The following is a 16,124-nucleotide window of genomic DNA, read 5'->3' as shown; positions in this document are numbered from 1 at the left end:
GAGTCACACGGGAGACTAGTTGAGACAGGCAAGTCCCTGGTGGCTTCTCCCCTCATGCTGCCCTGGATTTACAGGTCTCTCCCTATACACACACTCAGGGAGAGATATGCCTCACACCAGGCGGTGAGAAGCCGCCAGGGACAATGGCGCCACAGGTCTCTGCACGCTGGTTATTATTCTTACCACATGAACTGACAGACTGCTCTTCTCCTGGGTCATTACTTCTGATCTGAGGCGGTGAGAGCACACTGTCACTGTGCATATTGCACAATGACAAGCATCTACTGAGCATACTTCGGAATTGACAACAGTCACTCAGCAGAGCAGCGATTAGCTCAGCACCTGAAATGGAGGCTACTGAAGACACTTTCAGGGAGAGGGCAAAGGCTGCGACAGTGACCGCAGTCTCTGCACCATGATGACTCTTCATTTGAGTATCCCATCATGCACTGGGAGTCTCAAACGAGACATCAAAAAGGAAGTGGTCTAAAAAAATTAATAAAAGCAGTTACTGTAGTGATGGAATGCTAGGGACTTTTACAGTATATAGAAAATAGATTGGATTATGGCATTAGACAGACATTTAGGATGAACACTTGGGAGTTTTAAACCACCACATGAAAATTTCTTTTATTATAGTAGTCAAAATATTCAAATATTGTATCCCCTTTCTGACATTATACATACTAATACGCATCTGCGCCATGGGCCTATAGGACCAGATAAGTATTAGTACTCCCTGGCGAATGCGCCCACACAGAGGCTGTGGGAGCGATCGCCACCGGGTGTCACAGCTGACACCCAGTGCTATGTGCCAGGAGCAGTCCCGCACAGCTCCCGACACCTTAACTCCCAAAATGCTGCGATCAAAGTCGATCGCAGAATTCCAGGAGCAAAGGGAGGTAAGCGCCGCTTACTTACCTACTCTCCGTGGTGCCGCGCTGTGCCGTGTCTCAGTAGTTGTCGTCATCCGGGTCACCAGGAAGTTACTTGATCATGCACTGCGCATGATCAAAGTAGCTTCTGCATGCAAGCTGAGAGCCTATATAGCATAGAGATGCTGCTGCTGCATCTCTATGCTATACAAGCGCTCAGCCTGCAAAAGGTCAAAGTCCCATAGTGGGTCAAAGTGTAAAAGTAAAAAGAAAGTATCAAAGTGAAAAAAACAAACAAAAAAAATTGTAAGAATATAAAAAAACAAAAAAAATATATAGTGCACCCATAAATATTATGGGGAAAAAAAAAAAAAGTACACATATTTGGTATTACCACATTCAGAAAGACCTGACCTATAAAATTGTCCCACTAGTTAACCACTTTAGTGAACACTGTAAAAAAAATAAATAAAAAACTAAGCAACAATCGACTATCATCATACTGCCAAACAAAAAATGGAACATAAAATCAAAAAGACGAATGTAAATATAAATGGTACCGCTGAAAACGTCATCTTGTCCCACAAAAAAAAAGCTGCCATACAGCTCCATCAGCAGAAAAATAAAAAAAAAGTTATAGCTCTCAGAATAAAGAGATACAAAAAAAATATTTTTTCTATAAAATAGTTGTGTAAAAGCGCCAAAACATAATATAAATGTGATACCGCTGTAAAAGTACTGACCCAAAGAATAAAAGATGCCTTATCAATTTTACCACACGCAGAACGGCATAAAAAAAAAATAAACAAAAAAAAAATACCTGAATTGTTGTTTTTAGTTTATTCTGCCTCCCAATAATCGGAATAGAAAGCGATCAAAAAATGCCACAAGCCCGAAAAGGGTACCAATAAAAACGTCAACTTGTCACGCAAAAAACAAGCCGTCACATGACTGTCAGCCAAAATATGGAAAAATTATAGCTCTCAAAATATGTTGATGCAAAAACTAGTCTTAGCAAAAAAAAAAAAAGGGTTTTTTTTAGTGTGTGACAGCTGTCAATAATGAAAACCCGATATGAATCTGGCATCGCTGTAATTGTACCGACCCGAAGAATAAAGTCATCTAATCACTTATACCGCATGAGGAACGGTGTAAAACAAACTCTAGGGCTGCACTACGACTGGGATTTTTTCAAAAGTAAAGAAAAAAAAAAAAAAACAACGACAATATGGCAACTAGTGTTGAGGGCAAGTGCTCGCTACTTGAGTTTGCATCAGGTGCTCGGGTATGCACAGAGTATCGTGGGTACTCAAGTGACATGCTCGAGTCTCCGCCCTATATGTTTCACGGCTGTCATACAGCCAAAAAAACCTTGCAGGGATTGCCTGTCATGCACAAGCGATCCCCGCATGTTTTTCTTTTGGGTGTCTAATAACCATGAAATATGCGGGGCGGGGCCTCGAACATGTAATTTGTGAACCCGAGATACATGGTGCATACCCAAGTACCAGATGCAAACTCTAGAAGCGAGCACTTGCGCTCAAAACTAATGACAACTTATTCAATATGATGACCTAATTTTATCAAATTCTGTGTCGTACCTCTGGGTTCAAAATGTTCACTATACCCCTTGATAAAATCCTTGAGAGGTCTAGTTTCCAAAATGGGGTCAATTGTGGGGGGTTTCCACCAGGGCTGTGGAGTCAGTAAGCCAAACCTCCGACTCAATTTCCATGACACCGACTCCTTCATACATGGCTCATGTTTAAGTGATAAATTTACTGCAGCACAGATTCATCTCAGCTAAAAGTGTAGACCCTTAGATCAGGAATAGGACATTTCAGAACTTTCCCAAATTCTTATGAAATAAATATTCCCCACAATCTGCACTGAACTACTGTACCCAATTTATTATATATTTTAGGAGTTGGAGTCAGTCCATTTTATACAGACTCCAACTCCATAGCCCTTGTTTCCACTATTTAGGCGCATCAGGGGCTCTCCAAATGAGACAAGGTGTCGGCTCTCAATTCCAGACAGTTTTGCATTCATAAAGTCACACAGTGCTCCTTCTCTTCTGAACCCTGCAGTGCGCCCAAACAGTGTATTTTGTCCACATATGGGGTATATAGGGTATCAGCATACTCAGGAGAAATTGCACAACAGTTTTTGGGGTCCATTTTCTAGTCTTACCCTTGTGAGGAAAAAAATTTGGGGCTAAAAGATCATTTTTGTGGAAAAAGTTTGATTTTCATATTTTCACGGCTCCATGTTATAAACTTCTGTGAAGCACCTGGGGGTTGAAGGTGCTCACTATACATCTAGATAAGCTCCCTGGGGCATCTAGTTTCCAAAATGTTGTCACTTGTGGGGGGTTTCCACTGTTTAGGCTCATCAGGTGCTCCCCAAACGCGACATGGCGTCCGCTAATTATTCAAGCAAATTTTACATTCAAAGAGTCAAATGGCGCTCCTTCCCTTCCGAGCCCCGCCGTGTGCCCAAACAGTGGTTTCCCCCCACATATTGGCGTACTCAGGAGAAATTGCACAACAAATTTTGGGGTCTATTTTTTCATGTCACCCTTGCGAAAATAAAAAAATAAAAATAAAAAAAATGCAGGGTCTAAAGTAACATTTTTATGAAAAAAGTTAAAATGTTCATTGTTTTCTTCCACATTCCAAAAATTCATGTGAAGCACCAGAAGGGTTAATAAACTTCTTGGATTTGGTTTTGAGCACCTTGAGGGGTGCAGTTTTTAGAATGGTGTCACTTTGGGGTATTTTCTGTCATAAAGGCCCCTCAAAGTCACTTCAAATGTGATGTGGTCCCTAAAAAAATGGTTTTGTAAATTTTGTTGGAAAAATGAGAAATCGCTGCGATCCAGCCTGTCATGTGAATGTAGCAGAGCTGGAGCCGTCCTGGGAACCATGGAAAGGTAAGGATGAGGTTGGTTTATTATTTTATTTTTATTGCAGGAGATCGTTGGCTTCAGCTGGAATGGGCGTGACGGTAAGTATGGTTTAATTTAGAACATTAAAAAAATTGTGTGTTTATTTCAATTAAAGGACTTTATTCTGGGTGTTTGTGTTTTTTTCTCCAATAACCCCCCACGACAGCACCAAAGGAGGACGTCACCCCACCCTAATAGGGACAGGAAACACAAAGAGGTTAAATAGCCCCTCCCTCATCCTCCCTCCAGTGTTTTTCCTGTCCCTATTGGGATGGAGAGGTCATCCAGGGTGCTCTGTGCCGGCGGCAGACACCCAGTATGCCTTTAAGCCGGACGGCTGGGACAGGGCAGTTTTTCTCCTCCTCCCCTTATGCTGCTCCCGTCTCCTCCGGGACTCGGGACCCCTGTCCCCACCGAGTCCGCGCCTGCGGGTAAGGTCCGGTGGGTGCCGGGCTGGAGGCCTCCTCGAGCTCTCCAGCCCCGTTCCTCCCCCCTCTCAAGGCGGCCTCCCGCGGTCTCCATAGTGGAGAGACGCGCGCTGGATCCCGGAAGTGACGCGGACCGCCGATAACGTCACTTCCGGTGTGCGTTCCACTCTGGAACGCAAGTACTTAGCAAGAGGCCGGAAAGTGACATGGGATGCTGAAAAAGGGTCTACTAGGTCACTTCTGGGTCTCTCAGCAGCAAAAAAATAAAAATAAATAAAAATAATAAGAAATAAATAACCCCTCAGGTGATCGCAGGTGTTCCTGCTTCACCAACTGGACCAAGGGGGAGGAGCCTTGCCACCCCCCTCCCCAGGAAAAGAGGGAGAGCGCGGAGTCCAGTTGCCTATATAAGAGGCCTGGACTGAAGACATCTAAGGAAGGGCCTAATCCGTTTTGTATTCTTACACTGGATGGTCAGGAATTTACCTTCTCCATGTCTGCGGAGCCCAGCGCAATTCCAGTCCCAGTAAGTCTGGCACTGGGGGTCCTTTCCTAGGTGCAGGTTAGAATTGATACATTAATTACCCTTCTCCCTCTTTTCTAGGGGGACAAGGATCCTGCACCAGGAAATAAATCTAGCCGGAAAAGTGCTTTATGTTCAAAAAAAAAACTATCTTCTTCAAGCAAAAGATATTTATGCCAGAAATGCACAGAGAAGATTAGGGAAGAGCAGCAGTCCCTCAGAAGAAATTAAAGGGATAGTCCGTCAGGCGGTTCAGTCTTCATTGGCCTCCTTTTCCCGATCCACTTCTGATTCGCCTCCAAAAGTTAAAAAAGAGGAAGATTTCCCTGGAAGAAAATAAAGAGACTCCGACTCCCAGGAGAAGTATCCCTTCCAGAAGACCTTATAGAGGAAGGTGAACTCAGCCCAGCAGAGGAAGGTCTGGAAAATAAGAAATATTATTTTTCAATGGAATTTATGGAAGACCTCCTCTCAGCAGTAAAAAGAATGATGGAAGTGGAAGAAGAGAAGCCCACTAGATCAGTCCAGGAAGAGATGTTCGGTGGTCTCCGCTCAAAGAAAAAGATGGTGTTCCCGATACATAAAAACATTCAGGATCTAATCCTGGACGAATGGGAAAATCCTGAAAGATTTTCCCATTGACAGGTGAAAGGCAGGTTTCCGGTAGATGAAGAGACCTCAAAATGTTGGACCGAGATACCCAAGGTCGATATTCAGGTGGCAAGAGTCGCTAAAAAGACAGTATTGCCATTAGAGGACTCGTCGCAACTAAAGGATCCTCTGGACAGCAAGATGGACAGCCTTCTCAGAAAATCCTGGGAAACAGCAGTCCTTCTGAACACAAACGTAGTCTCCACGTGTGTTGGACGGTCCATGTCAAGATGGCTCAACCAGCTTGAAGAGCATCTGGCTATGGGCACATCCAGAGAGGAGATACAAGCTTCCCTACCTTTACTGCAGAAGGCCACTGACTTTCTGGCAGATGCTTCAGCAGAATCTGTGAGGGTAACCGCCAGGGCCGCAGTCCTATCAAACTCCACAAGGCGAGCACTATGGCTGAAATCGTGGAACGGTGACGTGGCCTCTAAAATAAAACTGTTCCATTCCCTTCAGGGGAGAATATATGTTTGGCCAGGCCCTTGACGACCTCCTGGAGAAGGCGGCTGATAAAAAGAAATCCCCGCCTGAACCCAGACACTACAAGAAGACCCCCTTTCGCCCCCCTCGGGAATAGAATCCCCAGTACAAGGGGAAATGCAAGTCCGGTCGATGGAGCTACCCCAAAGGGGGGAAAGATAGGAATATTTTTTTCCCCAAAAGGACAGCGACAACAGAAGCGGTGACGCCAGAGTAGTGGGGGGACAAATCATGAAATACCTTCCCCAATGGCAAAAGATCTGCTCCAGTCAATGGGTCTTGAAGGTAATTCAAGAAGGGGTAAAGATCGAATTATCCTTACTTTTCTTGGAGGATATGAGGAGAACTCGTCTAACCTCCCCGAGATTAAAGACCGCACTGATGTCCGGCCTAAAAAACCTACTATCCTTGGGGGCTATTTCACCGGTCCCAAAAACAGAAAGACACACAGGCCACTATTCACGCCCGTTTATGATAAGGAAACCAAACGGCACCTACAGAATAATAATAATAAATCTGAAACCCCTAAACCAATACATCATCTACAGAAGATTCAAAATGGAGTCCATCAGATCAGCAGTTCCTTTGATAGGACAAGGATATGTGATGGCAACCATCGACTTACAGGGCGCATACTATCAAGTCCCTATACATCCAACATAACGGAAATTTCTAAGGTTTGCGGTGGTTCAAGAGGATCAGACGTTACATTTTCAATTCAACGTATTGCCGTTCGGGATATCCTCAGCACCGAGAATATTTACCAAAGTTATGTCAGAGGTAGTGGCTTCAATCAGAAAAGAAAAAATCTGCATCATTCCCTAGATCGACAACTTCTTACTAGTAGGTCGCTCAGTGGAAGCACTCCAGGAAGATCTGCAAAGGACGATCCAAATCCTGACCACCCTAGGGTGGTTGATAAATCATCAAAAGTCAGACCTGGTTCCTGCCACAGAAAAAACGTTCCTGGGTGTTCTACTAAACGCCGCCAGACAAACCTCCTTCTTACCAAAGGACAAGAGGATACTTCTGAGGTCCAAGATATCGAATCTGAAGACCCTGAACAGGGTGTCCCTAAGGTTTGCCATGTCAACCCTCGGCTCCATGACAGCCTGCATCCAATCCGTAGCCTGGGCTCAGGCTCACATCAGGGTATTGCAAACCCATATTCTTGCACAGTGGGACGGATCCCCAGACTCCCTAAACAGGAAGATCATGATCCCTCATTATGTGAAAACATCCCTGTCATGGTGGCTCAGCCCAAGAAACCTAGCAACAGGGGTTCCATGGTCTCAGTTCCCTCTGGTAACAGTCACGGTAGACGCCAGCAAGACAGGATGGGGAGCTGTCGTTGCTCAAACCCCTTTCCAAGGGGTCTGGACAGAAGAGACCAGCAGGAGTTCCTCCAACTTCCGCGAGTTAAAGGCAGTGGAGGAGGCAAACAAAATGTCAGCTCCAATCATTAAATGGCAAACACGTAAAAGTCTATTCAGACAACATGACTACCGTAGCTCACCTGTCCCATCAAGGGAGTACAAGATACGAGAATCTAAAAAGTATCTCAGCAAGAATATTCTTCTGGGCGGAAAGACATCTTCGTTCCTTATCAGGTCTGCACATAAAAGGCTCAGACAATATCCAAGCAGAAGGAATATCCATCCGGGGGAATGGGATCTTAATATCGTCCTTAAAGGTCTGACGCTACCACCGTTTGAACCTTTGGCCTCAATAGAGCTGGATAAATTAGCCTGGAAAACAACATTTCTAGTAGCGATTACCACTGCCAGGAGAGTGGGAGAAATCCAGGCCGTTTCGGTGAATGACCCATATCTGAGAATCCTGGATGATAGGATTATTCTACAACTGGACCCATCTTTCTTCCCAAATGTAGTCTCAGACTTTCATAGATCTCAGGAAATAATTCTGCCTTCCTTTTGTCAAAAAATAAAAAGAAAGAAGCATTCCATACTTTGGACGTAAGGCGGGTTGTTCTTCACTACCTCCAAAAGACAGAGGCCTGGAGGAAGGATCAGAACCTCTTTATTCAGCCATCTGGTCAGAACAGAGGGAAGAAGGTCTCAAAGGTGACCATCGCTACTTGGATCAAGAAAGCAATTGTGGAATCATATCAAATCCAGAATCTCTCACCACCAGAGAAACTGAAAGCACACTCTACTAGAGCCATGTCCGTCTCCTGGGCAGAAAAGGCTAGCGCTTCCCTCGAGCAGATATGTAGAGCAGCTACATGGTCCTCGGTCCATACCTTCACCAAGCATTACAAACTTAATTTAAATGTCCATTAAAGACTTGGCCTTTGGGCAGAAAGTGCTTCAGGCCATTGTCCCTCCCTAAACAGGAGTCTTTGGTACTCCTCCTTTGGTGCTGTCGTGGGGGGTTATTGGAGAAAATAGAATTAGACATACCGATAATTAGGTTTCTAATAACCCACCACGACAGCACTGGTAATTCCCTCCCAGGTTAGGTTAGCCAATCATTTAATTTGAATAAATATAATTTGAAGCATCCATACTTGTGTTGTCCTTTATAAAAACACGGGAGGATGAGGGAGGGGCTATTTAACCTCTGTGTTTCCTGTCCCTATTAGGGTGGGGTGACATCCTCCTTTGGTGCTGTCGTGGTGGGTTATTAGAAACCGAATTACCGGTAAGTCTAATTCTATTTTTTAACTTTGACTATGGGGTTAGTAATGGGGGTGTCTTATAGACGCCTCTCCATGACTAACCTGGGCTTGATGTCAGCTGGCATTATAAGCTGACATCAACCCCAGCCCTATTACCCCACTGCCACCGCTACAGGGCAGTGGGAAGAGCGAGGCTAAGTGCCAGAATTAGCGCATCCTATGGAATGCGCCATTTCTGGGGCAGCTGACGGCTGGTGTTTCTAGCCTGGGAGGGAGGGGGGGCAATATTCATGGCACCCTTCCTGGGCTATTAATATCAGCCCCCCAGCTGTCTGCCTAGCCTTTGCTAGCTATTAAAATATGGGGGACCCCACATCATTTTTTTGGGGGGTCCCCCATTTTAATAGCTGCTAAAGCCTAAGTATTCAGCTGGGGGCTATTAGTAGCCTGAGAAACTCTGTGGGTATTACCCCCTTCCCAGGCTTCAAACATCTGTCCCAGCCATCTGCTTAACCTCCGCTAGAGACTAAAATTACGGGGAACCCTACGCCAATTTTTTTTTTTTTTTAATAAATCCTTTATTTTAACACTAAATGACAAGTACAGTAACCAACACTGTCACGCTACTTATTATATATGTGACTGACCTGTTTCTATCTATCTAATCTATGTGTGATGCTCTATTCTTTCTGCTCTAAATTGTCGGGTACCGGTGTATGCCGCTGATGAATTGCCGGCTTTTCATGTTTCACTGTGAGCACTGTTCCCATCGATTTGGGCAATCACTGTAATGCCACAACCACCATGGCTGTGACATTACAGTGAGTGGCAGACAATCCCTGCATGATTGGTGCTCTAAATAGGGCCAAACATGCAGGACGGGGACCCGAGCTCCCGCCCGAACATGCCGCAAGTACTCGGCGAGCTCCGAGCATCTCGAGTACTGAGATGCTCGGGTGAGTACCGAGCATGCTCGCTCATCACTAGTAACAGGAGAAATTGCACCATGCAGATTGTTGTGCAATTTCTCCTGAGTAAGCAGATACCACATATGTGGGGGAAAACCACTGTTTGGGCGCACGGCAGGGTTCAGAAGGGAAGGAGCCATTTGACTTTTTAAATGTAAAATTTGCTTGAATAATTAGCGGACGCCATGTTGCATTTGGGGAGCCCCTGATGTGCCTAAATAGTGGAAACTCCCCACAAGTGACCTCATTTTGGAAACTACACCCCTCGAGGATTTTATCAAGGGGTATAGTGAACATTTTGAACCCAGAGGTACGACACAGAATTTGATAAAATTAGGTCATCATATTGAATAAGTTGTCATTAGTCTTAAGCGCAAGTTCTCACTACTTGAGTTTGCACCGGGTACTCCAGTATGCACCATGTATCACGGGTGCTCAAGTGAAATGCTCGAGTCCCTGCCCGCATGTTTCACGGTTATTAGATACCCAAAAAAAACATGCGGGGATCGCTCGTGCATGGCAGGAAATCCCCGCGAGGTTTTTTTGGCCGCGAAGCATATGGGTCGGAGACTCGAGCACCCACGATACTCAATACCTACCTGAGTACCCGATGCAAACTCAAGTAGCGAGCACTTGCGTTCAACACTAGTTGCCATATCGTCATCTTTTTTTACTTTTGAAAAAAAAAAAACAACCCTAACCCCAACCCTAGCGTTTATTTTTTACGCCGTTCCTAGTGCGGTATAAGTGATTAGACGACTTTATTCTTCGGGTCGGTGCGACTACAGAGATGCCAGAATCATATCGGGTTTTTATGATTGACAGCTGTCACACACTTAGGCTGTGTGCCCACGATGCGTTTTTTAAGCGTTTCCGCAGCATCAAAAACGCATGGTAGAAGGCGTGCAATGTCCCCCAATGATAATCCGTATGTGCTGTGCACATGCTGCGGAAATTTCCGCTGCGGATTATCATTGCGGAAAAAAACACAGCACTACCAATTGTTTTGCGGAAGTGCTGTGTTTTCGCCGCCATTGACTTGCATTAGAACGTGCCAATTCCGCAAGACTACATCTGTACTTGCGTAATTGGCGCGTTCTAATGTGCGGATGGTACCCGGGTGTGGAGGAGAGGAGAGTCTCATCCACACCCAGGTACCATTAAAAAAAAGGTGTAAAAAAAGAATAAAATAAAAAATAAATGTATACTTACCTTCTGGCGGCCCGCGGTGCGCTTCTCCTTGCTTCCCAGCACTTCGCGATGGAATGAAGGACCTGCGCTGATGTCAGAGCCATGTGATGGGTGACACGACGCTGACGTCGGCAGGTCCTTCACTTTACCGCTGCCGGCAGCCGGGACCGAGCGAAGCAACACAGCGCGGGCCATCGGAGGGAAAGTATATATTTATTTTTTGACATTCTCTCAGGTCACACTATATAAATCCATGCTGTTTGCATGGATTTATATAGTGTGACCAAGTTGACAAGCACTTTCCAAGTGTTGCTAAAATCCGCATGTCCCTGGCAGGAAAAACGCATGTACAATCCGCATGTACAATCCGCATGCGTTTTTTTATGCCAGGGAGATGCAGAAACGCTCAGGAAAAAATCCTGAGCATTTAAGTATCGTGGGCACATAGCCTAAAAGACATTTTGTAAAATCTAGTTTTTGCATCGCCATATTTTGAGAGGTATAATTTTTCCATGGCTTGTTTTTTGCGGGATGAGTTGACGTTTTTATTGGTGCTATTTTCAGGTACGTGACATTTTTTGATCACTTTCTATTTCAGCTTTTGGGAGGCAGAATAAACAAAAACCAACAATTCAGGAATTGTTTTTTTTTTGAATTTTTTTATTCTACTCCGCGTGTGGTAAAATTGATAAGGTAGCTTTATTCTTCGGGTCAGTAAGTTTACAGCGGTACCACATTTATATTGTTTTTCTATGTTTTGGCGCTTTTACACAATAAAAGCTATTTTATAGAAAAAATTTTTTTTCATCGCTTTATTCTGAGAGTTATAACTTTGATTTTTCGGCTGATGAAGCTGCATGGCGGCTTGGTTTTTGCAGGACAAGATGACGTTTTCAGCGGTACCATTTTTATTTATATTAGTCTTTTTGATTGCGTGTTATTCCATTTTTTGTTTGGCGGTATGATGATAAAGCATTGTTTTTTGCTTCGTTTTTTATTTTTTACCGTGTTCACTGAAGGGGTTAACTAGTGGGACAATTTTATAGGTCAGGTCGTTCCGGACACAGCGATACCAAATATGTGTACTTTTATTGTTTTGTTTTTTTTTCATAATATTTATTGATGGGTACATTATATTTTTGGTGGATTATTTTTTTTTTTTTTTACAATTTTTTTTTTCTTTCATTCTGACAGTTTTTTTTGTGTGTTTACTTTGTCCCACTATGGGACTTTCACTTTTTTTATTCTAATTGCCAGCATAGCATAGGCCTGTGATATGCAGGCTGTCAGCGCTGCACAGTGAGAAGATAGTTTGGTCATGTACTGCGCACGACCAAAAAAATCTTCCTGCTGTCTGATGACCTGGATGTTGTCATCGGGTCGTCATGGCAACATCCGGGAAGCCGCAGCCAGAAGAGTAGGTGAGTATACCGATCACCTCCCCTTAGCCACCGCAATGCTGCGATCGACTTCGATCCTCCAGACTCTGGGACCTTGATTTCCAAATGAAATGCAAAATTTACTTTCATCTGAAAACAACACCTTGGACCACTGAGCAACAGTCCAGGTCAGACGCTTCTGGTGTAGTCTAGTGGTCATGAGTGGCTTGACACAAGGAATACAACACTTGTAGCCCATGTCCTGGATATGTCTGTGTGTGGTGGCTCTTGAAGCAATGACTCCAGCAGCAGTCCACTCCTTGTGAATCTCCCCCAAAATTTTGAATGGCCTTTTCTTAACAATCCTTTCAAGGCTGTGGTTATCCCGGTTGCTTGTGCACCTTTTTCTACCACACTTTTTCCTTCCACTAAACTTTCCATTAATATGCTTTGATACAGCACTCTGAACAGCCAGCTTCTTTAGCAATGTCCTTTTGTGGCTTACCCTCCTTGTAGAGTGTGTCAATGACTGCCTTCTGGACATCTGTCAAGTCAGCAGTCTTCCCCATGATTATGGAGCCTACTGAAACTAAGGGACCTTTTTAACCGATTAGGAAGCCTTTACAGGTGTTTTTTGTTAATTATTTTAATTTACTGAGATAATGACTTTTGTTTTCATTGCCTGTAAGCCATAATCAATATTAACAGAAATAAACACTTGGAATAGATCACTCTGTTTGTAATGACTATATAATATATGAGTTTCACTTTTTGTATTTAAGAACTGAAATTAACTAACTTTTTGATATTCTAATTTAGTGAGAAGCACTTGTATATTATTAACTACTTTGGGAAATTTCATATTCTGACTAATCAAAACATAAGAATTGCAGTCTGTCACCCCAACTCCCAAAAAAGATAAAAACATTGTAGCGACAATAAATGTTATAAATAACTGTTAAGTCATCATGCAAAAGGGAGACAACACCTCTCCATCAATAGAAAAATAAAAACGTTACAAGTCTCAGAAACTGGAGACTTTAAAAATATTTATATATATAATTTTTTTTTTTAATTAAAAAAAAAAAAAATCACAAGTTTGACATCACGATAATCATACTGAACTGGAGAGTTGAGTTACCAGGTGTTTTTTACCACACAAATGATCACTGTGAACAAACTCTCAGTCCAAGAAAAATGGAAGAACTGCATTTATTAAGTGCAAGTTTTTAATTGCACTGGAGGGAGGCGCATTAGTTATCAGAAAAGCTAGAATTGGCCCTGCCATCCTCAGTGACTGTCCACATCTCAGTTTCACTTTGCAGTCACCAACAAAATGGCTCTGCAATCCTAAATTTAGTCCTTCACCCTCTTTTTACAAACGTGAGGAGCAGTGACATCACATGTGATCAGATCTAACCCACTTTTACCGCAGTCCTAATGCGAGTTTCAGGGAGGACAGTCCCCGGTCCGGCGGGAGGAGGTCCTGTACGTCACTGGTCGCGGGTTCAGAGGACAGTCCCCGATCCGGCGGGAGGGGGTCCTGTGCGTCACTAGTCACGGGTTCAGAGGACAGTCCCGATCCGACGGGAGGGGGTCCTGTGCGTCACTAGTCGCGGGGGTCAGAGGACAGTCCCCAGTCCGGCGGGAGGGGGTCCTGTGCGTCACTGGTCGTGGGGTCAGAGGACAGTCCCGGGTCCGGCGGGAGGGGGTCCTGTGTGTCACTGGGCGCGGGGTCAGAGGACAGTCCCCGATCCGACGGGAGGGGGTCCTGTGCGTCACTAGTCGCGGGGGTCAGAGGACAGTCCCCGGTCCGGCAGGAGGGGGTCCTGTGTGTCACTGGTCGCGGGGTCAGAGGACAGTCCCCAGTCCGGCGGGAGGGGGTCCTGTGCGTCACTGGGCACGGGGTCAGAGGACAGTCCCCGATCCGGCAGGAGGGGTCCTGTGCGTCACTGGGCGCGGGGGTCAGAGGACAGTCCCCGGGCCGGCGGGAGGGGGTCCTGTGCGTCACTGGGCGCGGGGTCAGAGGACAGTCCCCGGGCCGGCGGGAGGGGGTCCTGTGCGTCACTGGTCACAGAGTTAGTGGACAGTCCCCGGTCCATAAGGGTCACTGGCCATGGCCTGCAGTACTAGGGCCTGGATGCTGCATAATATCAATCCTATCTATAGTAAGGAGGTCACCAGAGTAGTAGCATTATACACGAACAGGGGCAGATGTTACACGTCACCCCTCTCCGGCGGATTACAGTCTCCCTATGTACCGCGCCTACCTGCATCAAGCGCGCCACCAGCACATTCTTCACCCCGGTAACATCCAGGTTCCTTCGCTTCAGCTCGGTCTTGAGGTCGATAACGCGCAGGTCAGCCACTCTCTTTCGCTCGGACGGGCTGCTGGATGAAGCCATACTGGGCAGTAGCTCCAAATCACTAACCACGGCTACCGCAATGACCAGGCCTGAGTCCCGCCTCACAGGATGAATCCGACAACTGACCAAGACGGACCCGTGCTTCCGGTGACGTCAAAAGCCAGCAGCAGGCAGGGCTAGTAACTATTGGCCACGCCCACTTCACGCACAAGTGGGAGGGTCCCGTCCTGACTTATACAGCGGCTGTGGAGGTAGAGCGGCCACTACTGGTCATTTGCTCACATAACACGAATCGTAAAGCGGAGCGGTAACGCCACAATTGCTGGACTTTATTTACACTGTTTTCTCACTCAGATTTCGAAGCGAAAGCACTTTAAAATCCACATGAAGGATTATTCAATGTGGATTTAATGCGGCTTTTAATGAAGATCCCCCTTAGAGTTCAGGCGGGGTCACACTGGGTGGATTATACACACTTCAGCATATTACACTATTTTTACCAAATGTCAACCGTGTGCTTCACAGCAATCTACATGGATCCTGTCCTGCAGGGCTGGGGGTACATTAACCCTTGAGTGTAGGTCTTTGCAGGAATGATACGCTGGGAATTGTCTGTAACATCCACAGTGGTAAATATGGCACCAAAGAGGTATTTCTCCATAGAAAGGCTCATTCACACTAATGGTTTTCATAGATATAACGTGCCTGTTATAATTTACGGGGCTGTTCACATCTACATGTTTTCTCATGGACTGAGAGTCCATAAAGAATCACTGAGACGTCAGTTTTTGGTCCAACTTGTGGCTCAGACTCTCCCATCCGAGTCCATGTCCAGCCGAGTCCATATCCATCCAAGTCCATGTCCAGCCGAGTCCATGTCCATCCAAGTCCATGTCCAGCCGAGTCCATGTCCATCCGAGTCCATGTCCATCCAAGTCCATGTCCAGCCGAGTCCATGTCCATCCAAGTCCATGTCCAGCGAGTCCATGTCCAGCTGAGTCCATGTCCATCCAAGTCCATGTCCAGCCGAGTCCATGTCCATCCAAGTCCATGTCCAGCGAGTCCATGTCCAGCCGAGTCCATGTCCATCCAAGTCCATGTCCAGCGAGTCCATGTCCAGCCGAGTCCATGTCCATCCAAGTCCATGTCCATCCGAGTCCATGTCCAGCTGAGTCCATGGCTCCGCGTTCTGTCCAGTTTCAATATTGTAGACAGGAGAAGCGTCGCTATTTTTTACAAGAAAATTCTAGTAAAACCTGACACTGAAGAAGATCTGATCCAAAACACTGCGGAGAAGCTGGCCTGTGTATTCTGGAGAACAATCGCTGACGTCTGAATGGGGCCTAGTTCTCAAGGGCATTGGAAATGCGCAGCGCTGTATTTTGCAGAGTAGTTTTCTGCCGTGTGTGAGGGAGATCCAGAATGCTGACTGTAATACACTGCGGATTGTCTGCCTGGAGAATCTAGATAGAAAGTGTCCGTGTATAGGTCCCATGTGAACAGACCTGGACATCCAGAACATGAGCCATTCTACAGTCCACCACGGCAGCAATTAATTTGCATTCTGTCTGATTTCTGCACAACATCCATGACTGTGTCGGGGGGCGCCATCTGAATCACGGAACAACAGGATTCTAGCCGAACCATCAATGGTCTCCATGAGTGT

At 45.5% G+C, this 16,124-nt stretch overlaps 1 protein-coding gene across 2 annotated transcripts in view; it reads right to left on the bottom strand.

Annotated features, from left to right (window-relative positions):
* SLTM (SAFB like transcription modulator) overlaps positions 1-14,644 on the bottom strand; it is a 72,510-nt gene extending 57,866 nt beyond the window's left edge. Inside the window, exon 1 of one of the 2 annotated variants that reach the window (XM_073652961.1) lies at positions 14,363-14,644. In XM_073652961.1, coding sequence (XP_073509062.1) covers positions 14,363-14,497 — 135 coding nt within the window. In that variant the 5' untranslated portion in view covers positions 14,498-14,644. The remainder of the gene's footprint in view (positions 1-14,362) is intronic. The other variant, XM_073652963.1, reaches the window with a different exon arrangement.
* Between the last annotated feature and the right edge of the window lie 1,480 nt (positions 14,645-16,124).

The sequence above is a fragment of the Phyllobates terribilis genome, unplaced genomic scaffold (assembly GCF_046119375.1).
Source record: "Phyllobates terribilis strain yellow unplaced genomic scaffold, ASM4611937v1 Scaffold_11__3_contigs__length_659146591, whole genome shotgun sequence".
Classification (NCBI taxonomy): domain Eukaryota; kingdom Metazoa; phylum Chordata; class Amphibia; order Anura; family Dendrobatidae; genus Phyllobates; species Phyllobates terribilis.
Note: the sequence above shows the minus strand (reverse complement) of the source record. Positions and strands in the feature narration are given on the sequence as shown.